This window comes from Dromiciops gliroides, chromosome 3 (genome assembly GCF_019393635.1).
Source record: "Dromiciops gliroides isolate mDroGli1 chromosome 3, mDroGli1.pri, whole genome shotgun sequence".
NCBI classification, from domain to species: domain Eukaryota; kingdom Metazoa; phylum Chordata; class Mammalia; order Microbiotheria; family Microbiotheriidae; genus Dromiciops; species Dromiciops gliroides.
Genome location: NC_057863.1, coordinates 657686866 through 657700759, shown reverse-complemented (window position 1 = coordinate 657700759; position 13894 = coordinate 657686866). Strand labels below are relative to the sequence as shown.

General features: G+C 54.8%; 2 protein-coding genes across 2 annotated transcripts; one reads left to right on the top strand and one right to left on the bottom strand.

The window, feature by feature from the left end:
* Positions 1–20: 20 nt before the first annotated feature.
* On the top strand, positions 21–9719 carry SYNGR4 (synaptogyrin 4). Its single transcript, XM_043998371.1, has 5 exons — positions 21–88; positions 1272–1428; positions 8097–8334; positions 8980–9119; positions 9504–9719. Exons 2-5 carry the CDS (start codon positions 1336–1338, stop codon positions 9717–9719), a joined length of 687 nt encoding a protein of 228 aa, XP_043854306.1. The 5' UTR covers positions 21–88; positions 1272–1335.
* Positions 9720–10450: 731 nt separating this feature from the next.
* On the bottom strand, positions 10451–13410 carry KDELR1 (KDEL endoplasmic reticulum protein retention receptor 1). Its single transcript, XM_043998526.1, has 5 exons — positions 13165–13410; positions 12581–12681; positions 12327–12485; positions 11400–11652; positions 10451–11142 (listed from the first exon to the last, which is right to left on the bottom strand). The coding sequence occupies exons 1-5, from the start codon at positions 13253–13255 to the stop codon at positions 11108–11110; spliced, it is 639 nt and encodes a 212-aa protein (XP_043854461.1). The 5' UTR covers positions 13256–13410; the 3' UTR covers positions 10451–11107.
* Positions 13411–13894: the final 484 nt, after the last annotated feature.

The window sequence follows — 13894 nt, the reverse complement described above, 5'->3', positions numbered from 1 at the left end:
CGGGGTTTGATGAGTGAGAACTTTCTGGGGAGTGAGCTCAGACTATTTCCTCAAGGGACTTCCCTGGGGTGGGAGAGGGGAAAAGTAGGTAAGGTTCGGTTGCTGGACGCATGCGCGCACCGCAGACGATGATTCAGAGGCGCGCGGCAGGGCTCGTGCACGCCTCAGGTCAACGGCTAACGAGGCCCCGCCCCCATCTCTCAATGAGGAGGAGTGTGCCTGGGGGCGGGGGCCTCCTGTCAGCCAATAGGCTTTCGACGCGCGGAGAGGAAAAGGCGGGAAAAAGGCGGGTCTGGGGAGAAAGCTGCTGGGGTAGGGAAGTCGGGCGGGAGGGGTGAGAGGGAAGGTGAGGGGGAGAGCTTCCCCATTTCCTGAGGAGATTTCCCCCTACTTCTGAGGGGGAGACCCCAGTTCTTGAAGAAATACCCCACCATTTCATGAGACTTCCCCCCTTCTAAAACTATAGCCTCTCCCATTTTCAGAGGTGACTCCCCAAAATCTGAGGGGGAGACCCCCCTTTCCTAAGGAGAGTCACTCCCCTGATTCTGAGGGAAGACTACAATTCTCAGGAGAGATTCCCCCAGTTCTGAGATGGAGATCCACATTTTCTGAAGAAAGTCCATCTAAAAATGATAGGGAGACCCCCCCTTTTCCTGATGAAAGCCCCCCCAGATTCTGAGTAGATATCCCATACTTCTGAAAGGGAAACCTCATATCCTAAGGAGATCCTCACACTTTACTGAAGGAGACCCCTCCCTGAACAGATTCTCCCCAATTCTGAGCCCAAGACCCCTATCCTAAAGAGAGATGGTTCAGTTCTGAAAAGAATTGAGAACCTCCCCCCCATTTTTGAAAGCCCTCCAATCTGAGTGTGATGGATGCCCTCCCATGAGTGAGATAGCACCCTCATTTCTGAGGCAGAGCCCCCCAGTCCAGAAGCAAAGACACCCCTTGGGAAATAATCCCCACTTTGGAAGGGGAGACCCCCATTCTGAAGGGAAAGTCCTTTATTCTGAAAAGCTGTCTGCCATTTTGGGGAGACTGGTTAAGAAGAGGGATCCCTCACTTCTGTGGGGGAAGACCCCCTTCTGAAGAGATACCCTCAATTCTGTGGTGGGTACCCCCCATCTTCCCATTCTGGAGGTCCCAGCCTCCATGTTGGGCTGGTGCAATGCTTCCCTTGTGCTGACCCTCCTTCCTCCTCCTCTTCAAGCTCCTTCATGCCATTCTGACCTCGCCTTATTCTCTTTCCTCCGTGCCCCCCCAATTAGGTCATCTGAGTCTGAGTGAAGGGAAGACCAGTGCCTCCTACCCCCCAAAAGGAGAAGGGTGAGCATGTATGTGCCCGAGAGCCTCCACGACCTGGCCGATAGTGAGGTGGTCCAGTTTGTGAAGAAGCCAAAGACCATATCCCGGATCTTTGCGGGGGTGAGGCCCCCGGCCCCTTCCCCGGCCCGACGGGCCCTGACATGGCCAGGCTGGAAGATGGATCTTCCTCACATTCTTACCTGGCATTGGCAGGTTTAAAATGAACGTTGGCTGCCTTGGAGCTGGGTCCTTCAGCTCCAGGCCCCTGCTAACTTAGACTGTGGCCTAGTCTCTGAAGCCCTTCCCATCTTCATCCTCCCAAGATAATACTCAATCTCCAGCACTCAGCGTTGGTACCTAAGAAATGCCAGTTGCTGGTGGTAGTACCTGCCTTACCAGGCTTTGTAAATTATATAAATGTGAGTTTTTATTCCTACGTAGAAAAGGAAGGATTGCCAAGAGTCTGTGTGACTTCATCAAGAGCAGTTAATGCCAGGCTCGTTTTACTTCCTTTTCTGCCGGGGTTACTAGACCGGTAGGCAGATCAGAGGAAATTGGTCATTTTAGTTTACCCAGATCTGAGCCAGGCATTTGTCAAAGCCTCACATAATCTACTGGGGATAAGATACATGGAAAGATGTAGGCCCGACCATAATGCAGTTGAGTGGTTGAACTCAAAGGCTGGGTGACTACTTTCTGAGGGATTGGAACTAAGCCCAAATAGCAGTCGCTGAGACTTTGCTCTGGGACAGTTTACTTGTCTGCTAAATGACCAACAAGGGCATAGAGAGCGTGCTCATCAAATCTGTAGGTGACCCAAAGAAGGAAGGGACAGCGAACATGGAAGATGACAGTCAGAATCCCCAAACATCTCTACAGGCTAAAGCTAAATCCAATAACATGATATTTAATAGGGACGATTAATCAGCCTGTCAACAAGCATTGCTAAGCATCAGGAATACAAAGGAAATGCCAAACCAAAAATAATCCCTACTCGAAAGGAGGTTACATTCTAATGACAGACAAGTCAAAGCACATATGTGATAAATACGAGGTCCCCTTACAGGGGATCAGGAAAGTCTGCCCGTTGAAGGTGGCACTTGACTCTTTTTTCTTTTTCTTCCTTTTTTTTTTTTTTTTTGTGAGGCAGTTGGGGTTAAGTGACTTGCCCAGGGTCACACAGCTAGTAAGTGTTAAGTGTCTGAGTCCAGACTTGAACTCAGGTCCTCCTGAATCTAGGGCAGTGCCACCTAGCTGCCCCAGCAGGCACTTGACTCTTGAAAGAAATCTGGGATTCCCAGACTGGCAAGGAGACTGATCCAGGCAGAGGGACAGGAGATGGGTGTTGCATACAAAGAAGAGGAAGTGAACCAGTATGGCCTGGATTGGAAAGTGAGAAGACAGGAAGGGTAAGAAGGACCCAGGTTGTGAAGAGATTTAAATGCCAAAAGACTGTTTATTCAGGAACCAGTGGAATTTATTAAGGGTAAAGTTGGGGGGGGGGCAGGAAAAATGGTCATAACCACAGTTTAGCAAATAATCACGCTGGCAAGGAAGCTTTGGAATGAAGGAAGACCAATGAGAAGGCTGTTGCAGTGCTATCACAGTCATTCAGGTGAGCCGGGGTCAGGACCAGTTTTTGGTTGGTGGCTATGTCAGTGGAGAGAAGGGATTGTATACAGGAGATGTTGAAAGGAGAGAGAAATGACAAAATTTGGCTAAGGATTGGATTTTAGGATGAGCAAGAGATGTGGACCGTAGGGGATAACACAGATCCTGAGCCTGGATGACCAAAAGGATGGTGATCCCCTCCATAGTAACAGAGAATTTCAGAAGAGGAGAGGGCCTGGGGACAAAGACAGAAGTTCTGTTTCAGAGCCCACAGAATATCCAGTTGGAAATCTCTAATAGGCAGTTGGTGATGAGGGTCTGGAGTTCCACAGAGAGACTAGTGATAGATAAATAGAACTGGGAATCATCTATGTAGGGATAGTGATTGAACCTGTGGGAGATGATGAGAGTATAGAATGTATACTCTCATCAAGTGAGAGAGTAGAGAGAGGAGTATGATAGGCCAGGAACAGGGCCTTGAGGGATGCCCAGAGTTAATGGGTGTGACATGGAGGAAGATGGAGGCAGGGAGACTAAGTAGGAGCCATCAGACAGGTAGAAGGAGAACTGAGAACTGTGAAAACCCAGAGAAGAGAAAGGATCTGGGAAGAGAAGGGGGTCAGTGGAATCAGAAGCTGCAGAGGGGTCAAAAGCCCAAGGGTCAAGAAGCCATTCTATTTGGCCACCTCTGGCAAGGCCAAGTTTGGAGCCCAATGACAATGTCAGAAACCAGACTGTGAAAGGTTTAGGAGCAAGTAAAAGAAAGCTTTTTGTGGGAGTTTAGCTAATAGGGGAAGAGAGATAGATGTAGGACAATAGCTGGCAGGCATGGCAGGATCTAGTGAGGTATTTAAGGCCAGGCGAGACTTGGGCCCCTTTGTAGACAGCAGGGAAGGAGCCAGTAGACAGGAAGAGATTGAAGATAATTGAGAGAGTGGGGATGACAGAGGGGGCGAAGAAGGTGGGAAGGGAAAAAAACAAGAGTAAATCTATAGGAACTGGCCTTGGTGAAGAAAAGGGATAGAGGAGGAAATGATGGGGGGGGGTGATGTCAGAGGAATGTGTGATGAGCAGGGGGGAAGGAGAAGGTGCTCTCAGGGAACGGCCTCAATTTTTTCAGTGAAGTATGAGGAAGACTAGAGGAGAGAAATGGTTGGAAACAGTTGCTACCCTGAGTAGGCCAGTGAATCAATCAGAGTGGGAGCAGCAGTGGCCCAGTGGACATTAGCTGGCATAAATACATAGTGGACCCAATCAGCACAAGTTCATTTAGCAGCACGTGAGTAGGGAAAAGGAGGCAGATGGCTGAGATGATGCAGGGCCAAGAGTGGCAAGGTGTGATTCCCAGGAGACAAGGTGGTCTACGAGGGGTTGAGGCTGGGAAGGGAGTGTAGTCCCGGCAAGGGCGATGGTCTGGGGGAGTGCTGAGGGACCTGTTGAGGACAGAGAGTGGCTTTAGGAGGAGTAAGGCCCAAGGGGAGATGGAAGTTCAGAGTTCTCCACCATGGAACTGGAAAGCTTGTGGGTGATGGATGGCAAGAGCGTCCAGTCATGACAAGGCTGTGACCACCCTGTGTGTAGAAGAGGGAGCAGCATGTCCTGCATGGTTACTGAGAAGACTGAAGAAGGGCCAAATGCTTAAGGGAGCATCCATATGGATGTTGAAGCCCCCTAGGATAAAGTAAGGAGCTGAGGTGGAGAGGAAGACTGTGAGCCATAGTCAAAGGAGGGAAAGAGTGCTGGGTCAGGAGGGAATCGCTTCCAGAGTCTGACCAGGGTGATGCATTTGGATGCTCTGAGTGAACCTCAGAGCAGATGAAGGAGTCCAGAGAGTGCAGCCTGTGATGGGGAGGGCGGCCTGGGCCTGGCTAGTGGGCATGGAGCCTGGAAATGGAAGGATAGGAAAGGAAAAGGCTTAAGCTGAAAGCTACTAGGTGATCCAGAAGGATCCTGCCCAGTAGGAGAGGCACCTGGGTCCCTGTCGAGGAGGAATGGGAATGGAAGAGGGGCCAGCTGGGGTAGGGGGGATCACAAAGAGGGAGAGAGCAGGCGAGGGAGAGGGAGGTGAGAGTCTGCTAACCATTGGGGATCACTCCACTGATAAAGGCAGGTTCAAAGTCCCTGGATTGTGCGGGCACAGCCCTCAGCTGCCCGGCCCACCCTATTGCTATTGGAGCACACCTGGCATATGGTCACCCTAGCTTTGTTCTCAGGTTGAGAAGCCCAGTTAAGGGAGGAGACAGGAAGTTGCCCCCTCACTGCCCCCCCAGCAGGGCCTTCCCACTTGTGTCCTTGGCACGGGCACAAGGAAAAGCCAGGCCGGGTGTTTTGGCCCAGTGTGGAAGATCCACCAAAATAGGTCTTGGCCTCCTTGTGTTCTTAAGCCAGTCTGAAATGTAAATACAAACATCAATGGTGGAGAACTCCACCTCCCAAATCTAAGGTGGGCCAAGTGTAGGTAGACTGAGAGCAGAAATAGAACTGAAGCTCCTTGAGGGGAGGGTTTCATTTTTGTCTATGTCCACAAGGCACAGACAGTGCCTGGCACATAGCCAATGTTTACTAATGCTGGTTGATTGACTGACTGATTGTTCAACAGCATGCCTGCCAGCCTTCTTCTGTTGGGCCCAACAGGAGAAGGCAATGGGAGGAAGTAATTCGATTAACTTCAACAAGCATTTATCAGTCCCCTGCCAACTATTTAAGTATACAAAGACAAAAACTAAAATGTTCCTGTCCTCAAGGAGCTTACATTCACCTGGAAGTTTCAATAGGGCACATTTTTACTGAGTGTTAAGGAAAACCTCCTAACAGAATTCAAAAGCATAATGGACCATATCCTGAGGCAGCCAATTCTTGGCTACTTGAGATAGTCAGGCAGAGGTTGGGTGACCAATTATTGGCAATGTTATAGGAAGGATTTTTTTTGGGGGGGCAATGAGGGTTAAGTGACTTGCCCAAGGTCACACAGCTAATAAGTGTCCAGTGTCTGAGGTCGGATTTGAACTCAGGTCCTCCTGAATCCAGAGCCTTTGCTTTATCCACTGTGCCACCTAGCTGCCCCCCTATAGGGAGGATTCTTGTTCAGTATGTGTGTGACTAAAAGGTCTCAGGTCAGTCAGTAAGCATTTATTAAACACTATGTGCAAAACAACAAGGACACAAAGAAAGGTGACTCTACACTGTTCTGTTCTCTTTCATCCTTTGCCTTTTTATCCTATGGAAAATCTTACCCTTCCAAACCCATGTGTTGGATTTTACCCACCATCTGCTGCCTTTCACATACAACCAAAGGAAGCTGGAGAAAATCAAGAAACTGGGTTGACTGGGTCCACAACAAATTTGTGTTCCTCGATCTCAGCTGGGCCCTCACCACTGCAAGGCAATCCTTTTTAACTCCCTAATTCATCCCCTTCCACTCTCTGCTGTGGCTCTTCCAAACATTTTCTCCCTTTTCTAACTTCCCACTGTTCCCTTCCCCCCACCCCAGCTAAGAAGCTTGCTTTAGATGTCACACAAAAACCCTGAGGCTCTTTGCAGAGAGCTTTCTCTTCTCCCCTCTTCCCCATCTCCTTACCCTTAGATGCCCTCTGCCACCATGTCCTCCTTCCTTCTTGACAAGGCCAACCCCCTTATGCACAAGTGATCCCATGTAATCGGTCTTCTCTAACAGCTGTCTCTTCTGTCATCTCCAATCTCCACCTTTGTACCTGATGCTTCCCTACTGCCTACCACTGTGTCTGCCATCCTTGGGAAACCTTCCCTGCATCTACTCATATCTGCCTGCTATCATCCCCTGTCTCTGCTCCCTGAGAGGGCCATCTCCAAAAAGTGCCTCCGTTTCCTTTCCTCTCACTCTGTTCCTAAGTTTGCGCTTCCCCTTGACCTTACCATCCGCCTGAAACCAATGAGCACCTCATTGCCAAGTCTAATGGCCTTTTCTCAGGGCTCATCTTTTTTGGCGAGGTCGCTTCTCCCCATCCTCCTCTTCCTGCATTTTGTATGCTTCTCTCTCCTGGTTTTCCTTCTGTCTGACCACCCCTCAGTCTCCTTTGCTGCTAGTCATGTAAGTCCCTTTCCCTTCGTGCTGTTTTACTTGTGCCTCCCATCAGCTCCCATGGTTTCAGTGATCCTGACTCTTCAGGTGACTCTTCAGTAGGCTGACCTTCAGTCTTGCATCTCCAACTGGATGTCTGGTGGGCATCTCCCAAACTGAACTCATCATCTTCCTCCCAAATCTTCCCTATTACTACTGAGGACACCTTGGGCCTCCCAGGAACTCTCTAGGCTCTCAACCTAGATGTGTCAGCTCAATTCTTCACTCTCCTTCACTTCTATCATCTCCAGTCTGTTACCAAGGCCTGCTAATTTGACCCTTGGGTTGTTATTTTTCAGTCATGCCCAAATCTTCATGACCCCATTTGGAGCTTTCTTGCCATTTCTTTCTCCAGCTCATTTCACAGATAAGGAAACTGAGGCAAACAGGGCCAAGTGGCTTGGCCAGGGTTATACAGCTAGTAAGTGAACTTGGGGAGACTCCAGGCCCAACCTTCTAGCCACCTTGCCCCCTAGCTGCCCACCAGCCCCTTTGGATCAGCTCTTGTAGAAGCCCCCATCACCTTACTTGGCCTGTTGTCATTGGTGCTTTGGGGGGGGGGGTGGTCTGCCTGGCCACTCCAGTTGTCAAGAGAATCTTCCTAAAGCACACCCCACCAAACTCAGTCAACTCCCATGGCTCTCTGTGACCTCCAAGGTTAAAGCAAACCCTCTCTTTGGCTTTTGAAGCCCTTGGTGAGCTGCTCCCATCCTTTCCAGGCGCCACTCCATCCTGACTCCAGGCATTTCCAATTGTGCGCCATGCTTAGAATGCCTCTCCTCCTCATCTCTGCCTCCTGGTCACGTTGGCTTCCTTCAGGTCTCAGGGATGTCTTCCCTTCTGCAAGAGGCCTTCCCTCTGAGCTGCCCCCAAACTACCCTCTGCCTCTCTTGTTTGGCCAGGGTTGTTTACATGATGCCCCTCACACTGGGTTCAACTGTGGCTGGTTCAGGCCTTTCTATCCCTGGTGCACAGTGCCTGGCCTTGTAGTGCGCCGAGGTGGGGAAGGTGCCCTTGGGAGGGATCAAAATGGGGGAAGGCCCTCCTGGGAACGCTTCACCCTCTGCTGTTACTTGGCCAGGTCTTCTCGCTGATCGTGTTTGCCACACTCTTGACCGATGGCTACCAGAACCTGCCCAGCTCTTCACAGCTGCACTGCGTCCTCAATGACAATGGAGTGGCCTGCAGCTTTGCAGTGGTCACAGGCCTCCTGGCCTTTCTGGGCTGCCTGCTTTTCCTCACCCTGGACAGCCAGGCAGCCCGCATCACCAGTACCCGTCTGAAGACCACAGTCTTGCTGCTGGATTTCTCCCTCTCTGGTAAGGATCTTCCTGGGCTCTCGGCCCTGCCGGCCTAGGCTGCCGAGAGATGATCCTTCAGGTCTCTGGCCTCCTTTCAGAAATTGAGGGACTCACTTATGATCCGACAGGGAGCCCATGCCTCTGTCCCTTGTTCTGGGCCTGAGAGCGTGCATGTCACTCTGCCCCAGGACTGGTGTCCCTCAGGGAGCTGACTTTTATAAAGATCAGCTTGAGGGGAGGACCAAAGAACCATGCGGCTGGTGTGGTGGGCAGGACATCCTCTGGAGAGGCAGCTGACAGCAGAGCTGGCCCCCAGTGACCTGGGTCAAGGCCCCCTCCCCCTGCCCCACCCTCCTGTTAGCTGTGCCCTGAACCGAGTCACTTAAACCCGCCCAGTGCCCAGACAACTCTTAGACCCCAGACTGCACAGCAGGTGCTGATGTCCTACCAATGCAATTGGGTTTGATCCAAAATAGGGAGGGACCATGACTTCAGGCTGGTCTCACTGTCTCCCTTGTCTTGCTTTGGGCTCACTGCCCCTTAGGAGGTTGGTCTCCTTGGTGCCAAATTGTGATCCTTTGGGAAGGTCCTCCTTACCTCAGGGCTACTCTGCCTCTCCGGGAAGGGGCCTGACCCTTGCACCCCTCTCCTCCCTCTGTGCAGTCATCTGGGTCGGAGTCTGGTTTGTGGGCTTTTGTTTCCTGGCCAACCAGTGGCAGCGCTCACCTCCTCACCACTACCTTCTGGGCAACAGCAGCGCCAAGGCAGCCATCGCCTTCTCCTTCTTCTCCATCCCTGTCTGGGTAAGACCAAGGAGGCAGGGTGGGGCCTAAGTCTGGAGTGGAATTGCATGGAATTCAGCATTCATGACCAAGGGTCAGCTGGGGTAGGGCCCTTTGCTGGGTTCTGGGAAAGACCCAAAGCTTAAAGAATAGCCCACCACTGCATTCAGGCCCCTCACAGACTGGCAGGACCCTGTTCCTATCCCTCCCCCACCATGGCGTTGGGGCATGAACTGGAAGAACTGTAGTGTTTGCATCCTGGCTCTGCCTCTCGCTAGCTGTGTAACTGACCTTGGGCCAGTCCCTTCCCATCCCTGCGTCCCTTTTCCCAGTTTGTTAAGGAATTCGAATGATATGATTAGGAAGAATCCTCCCAGCTCTCAATCCCATGACCCCTCTCCACAGATGGCCCTGGCCTACCTGGCGCTCCAGGACCTGCGCAGTGACCCACCCGTCCCCTACAAGCGCTCCCTGGACGAAGGAGGCGTGGCCCTGACAACCCTGTCTTCTGGCACCACCACCAACATGGGGCCCAACAGCCTGGGCTACCCGGGCTCCATGCCACCCCCTTACCCAACCACTCCCAAGGCCGCTCGCCTCGCAATGATGAATGACAACTGAGGCCACTGGCCCCATCTCCCTCAGTTATTAAAGAGACTTTCTCTTCCTCCCACGGAGCCTCCCGTGTCTCATCCATCCATCCATCCAAGTGAGAAAGGGAGAGGGAGGAGGAGGTTCTTTGGGATGACAAAGTGGAGTCTCTCCTGTTCCCCTCAACTTGGCCCTGGGACAGTCTCAGACGACCAAAAGTCCAGAGAAAAGAACTTAGTTCTCTAAGGTAGTTAGTGAACTAGCTGTTCAGCCATGGCAAAATTACTAAGCTCTTCCAGCCTCAGTTTCCTTCTCCACAGAAGGGGAGACTCATTCTTGGCTGGCTCACAGTTGTCTTAAGAGCACCAAGAACATTAACGTCCACAGGAATGGGATCCTGGCGATTAGGGCCATCAGAAGCCAGACTTTGCCCCGGTCTTCCTGGGGCAGCCTCACTCCATCCTCGTGGACTTTTAGGAAGAGGCCCAGCCAAGTTCCCATCCACACCAGAGAGGACATTCAGGGCCAACCAAGCCTACCCTGTGCCCTGCTGCAAAGAGGGAACAGCGCCCTCGGCTCACTCATACAGGCCCAATGTCCTTAGCTGTTTTGGGTCTCCCCCCTCCCCCACTCCCTGGTCACCTTGCAGAGGACAGTCCCTTGTAGGTAAGCCAGGGCCCCTACCATTGGGCAAAGGGTCACAGGGACTCGAAACAGAAGAGGCCGCAGGAAGGGGGATACACATGGACAACTAGAGTCAGTGAGAAGTTCATTTTTGTCTTTATTTCAAGTGAACAAGGAGTTAACCATCAATTCTGTACAAAAATGGGGCATGGCCCCTTCCCTCCCTCCCCAGGCCCCTGGACAAAAAAAACTGACAAAAAAAGCTATAAAAGATGGAGGTGGGGTATCACCCCACCAGCCCCTCCTATTCTCCAGAAAAAAAGCTGGAGGGCCGGGTCCTGTTGGCCAGGGAAGAGGCTGAGTGTTTGGCAAAATCTGGAGGAAGGAGGAAGCAGACAGCAAGGAAGGGGGGCTCAGGTGGAGGGTTCCCCATACACCCCCCAGACAGTTTATAAAAACACGGGTGTCCGGAGGCTGACAAGATGACGGAAGGAAAACCAGGGAGTTATCTAAACCCCAACCAACTCAAAAAAGACTTTGTCTTTGTTTCTCTAAAAGGCAAAACACTTGCTCTCCAAGGCTGGGGGGCCCCATGCCCCATGCCCTCCTCCCCTCCCCCCCCAGCCCTGGGGAAGAGAGGAGGGGGTGGGATCCATGGATTCTTTTAAAAAGGTACCCCTTGGGCTGGGCAGGTCCTGGGGCCCCCCTGCTCCACCCCACCCCACCCGTGCTGCTGCGGCCTGTCTCCTCTGCCATCGCTGCTACTGCTGCGGAGATGCCCCTGGGAACCACCACTATGCAGGCAGGCTTAGCTTCTTCCCCTTTAAGACTGGGGGGGGGGGAGAGAGGGAGAGGGAGAGAGAGAGAGAGAGAGAGAGAGAGAGAGTGAGTCAACAGTGGGAGGAAAGAGCAGCCCCTCCCCACCCCCACCCTCACCCCCTAACCTGGGGCTGAGAGAACTAAGAGAAACAGGGGAATGGGGATCCCCGGAAGGGGAAGGGGAAGGGCAAGGATGGACTGGAGACAGCAATGGGAGAAGGAGGGGTGCCCCAAGAAAGCCTCCAGCCCCCCTCCAGCACTAGCTACCTTTGGTGATGTAGAGGTAGAAGAAGTCGCAGTACAGAACAGTCTGCACCAGGCCAGCCACAATGGCGATGAGGTCGAAGAAGCCTTCAAACTGGTAGCGCCAGATCCAATTGAACAGGTAGAGCGTCCTGTAGACGCCCAGGGCAAACAGGTAATGGCTGGTGATGGTCTCCGCTTCACCCGTCTTGCTCACCATGAACAGCTGTGGCAGGATGGCCACAGACTCCAGGTAAATGGAGAAGGTCCAAAGGATCTGGGGGGCGGAGACAATGGTGCGGTGGAATGAGCGAGGTCACAAGGGAAGGCCAGGAGCGGGGGAGGCAGAGCTGAGGCCTGAGGGTGGCTGCCATGGGGATGCTGGATGGGAACAAGCTGGACCAGGGCAAGGAAGGACAGGGAAGAGAGGCAGACAGTAGGCAGCCCAAAGAGAGGGGTCGGGAGGGCAGGAAGGGAGCAGGAAACAGGCTAGATGAGGGCAGACCTAAGAGGAAGACGGGAGGGGAAAAGCAGAGAACAGAGCCAAGGAGCATAGGGCTCAAGGAAAAGGGAGGTCAAAGGCAGGTAGGAGGAATGGAAAGAAAGCTGGGCTGGAGGGTGTGAAAGGCCCCCAAGAGAAAGTGGATGTGGGGAGAGACAGAGAGAGGTGAGGCGGAAGGGGAGGAAGAGAGACGGAGGCACAACCATTAGAGGACTGGATCTGGGGCCTCCACCCCATGACCCCCCCCCCACCTGCCGAGACCAGGCCAAGGACAATGGGGGATAGAAGCTGTTGGGTTTTCTTCCCTCAAAGCAAGGAAGGACGCGTAGTCCCTAAGTTACTGCCCCCACCCAGGCTCTGGAGCCCACCCATGCTCTCCAACAACCCAAGTATCTTCAACAACATTCCCCAATTGGGGGGGGGGTCTCTCAGGCTTGTGGTGGTCTCACCTCCAGTGGGGTGAAGTCATGGTTGACCAGAAACGCCAAGATGGCTGTGGGGACCACAAGAAACTCCACTCGGAAGGTGTCATGGTTGCCGTCATAAGTGGCTTTAAATTTGCTATAGATCATCCAGACGGTGGTGAAGGAGCAGGCGATGTAGACCACCTGTCGGGGAGGTGGAGAACGTTCTCAGAACCCGGGCCTGCACTGGGGACCCCAGCCCCTCCCGCGGAGCCCAGCCCCCCCAGGATCCCCCAGACCTTCATAGACGTGTTGTAGAGGGAGATGTAATTGGTGAACAGATCTAGGTAGCGGGCAGTGAAGACCACGGCGAACAGAACCTGACTCTTCCCCGAGATCCCTGGGGGAGACAAGGGGCTCAGTGTGGCTTCCCTGGGGGCCCAAGGCCGGCCCGACCCCCCAGCGCGACCCCAGACAAATCCCTTCCAGATCAGCCCCCAGCGGGCCTGCCGCTCCCGGCCCGCCCTGCCCCTTTCCCAGGGCCCGCAGCCAGGGGGCGGGCCCGGCTGCGGGCGGGCCCCGAGCTACGAGAGGTCCGGGCTTCGCTCATTCGGCTAGGCCCGGCTGGCCCGGGGCTCAGGGCGCGGGTCGCCCCCCAGCCTGGGCCCCGGCCTAGGCCCCCTCCCCGAACCCGGGAAGGGAGGGCGGGAGGCGGGAGGGAGGAAGGGGGCAGTTAGGGTCGGGCGGCCCCCTCCCCCTAAGGCCCACGTCACCAGCTCCGGCTCCCTCCCCTCCCCCTCCCGCCTCCACGGGGGGGGGATCCCCGGGTGCCCCCGCCCCACCCCCCGGCCCTGCCCGGGGTCCCGCGCCCCTAGCCCCTCACCCGCGCAGGAGCGGGACTTCCAGATCTTGAGGAGCAGCAGGATGATGGCCAGGAGGTGGGAGAGGTCCCCCAGGAATCGGAAGAGGTTCATGGCCGCGGGCCGGGCCGCCGGGGCCTGGGGCCGGGGGCGGGCTCGCACACGTCCGGGTCCGGGGGAGCCGGCAGGGGAGCTCGGCCGAGCGAGGCCCCGAACTGGCGGAGGAGGCGGCGGCGGCGGCGGCGGCGGCAGCGGCGGAGCGAAGGCGGGGGGGAGGGGGAGGGGGGCGGGGAGGAGGGAGGAGGAGGGAGAGAGGCACCGCCCCCCCGCGGGAGGAGCCAGCCCGGCGGGGGGCGGGGGCCTGCTCGCTGCCCGCGCCCCCTCCCTGGGGCCCGGGGCCGGGGCCCCGCCGCTGTTATTGGGGCTCCGGGGTCCCCGCTCCCCACTTGCTCCGGAGCCCGAAGAAGGGGCCCCTCCCCCTGCCCCAAGAGTTCCCTGGCCATTCATTAATAGCCCAATTCTGGGGTCTGAGGGCGGGTCCCAGGGGAGCGAGCCCCAAGAGTGGGGAGCCCGAGCCCTGGGGTCCCCGACAAGGTTGGGGAGGGGAGGGGGCCACGGGACTGCACTCTCCGTCCTCCCAGAAGAGACGAGGTGAGAGGCTTCCGAGAGGCCCTGGGTCCCCCAGGGGTCCTGGACACCCGGGTTCCGGGGTCGGGGGCTAGAAGGCCCAGCGCCTGGGTCCCCTACGGGCTG

Bases quoted from the DNA above. Each gene is read 5' to 3' on its own strand.
- KDELR1 (XM_043998526.1), bottom strand. From the start codon at position 13,255: ATGAACCTCTTCCGATTCCTGGGGGACCTCTCCCACCTCCTGGCCATC. The intron at 12,682-13,164 runs GTGAGGGGCTAG...TGTCTCCCCCAG, and splicing joins GAAGTCCCGCTCCTGCGCGG to GGATCTCGGGGAAGAGTCAG. The intron at 11,143-11,399 runs GTAGCTAGTGCT...CCCCCCCCCCAG, and splicing joins CTACCTCTACATCACCAAAG to TCTTAAAGGGGAAGAAGCTA.
- SYNGR4 (XM_043998371.1), top strand. From the start codon at position 1,336: ATGTATGTGCCCGAGAGCCTCCACGACCTGGCCGATAGTGAGGTGGTC. The intron at 1,429-8,096 runs GTGAGGCCCCCG...TTACTTGGCCAG, and splicing joins TATCCCGGATCTTTGCGGGG to GTCTTCTCGCTGATCGTGTT. The intron at 9,120-9,503 runs GTAAGACCAAGG...CCCTCTCCACAG, and splicing joins TCTTCTCCATCCCTGTCTGG to ATGGCCCTGGCCTACCTGGC.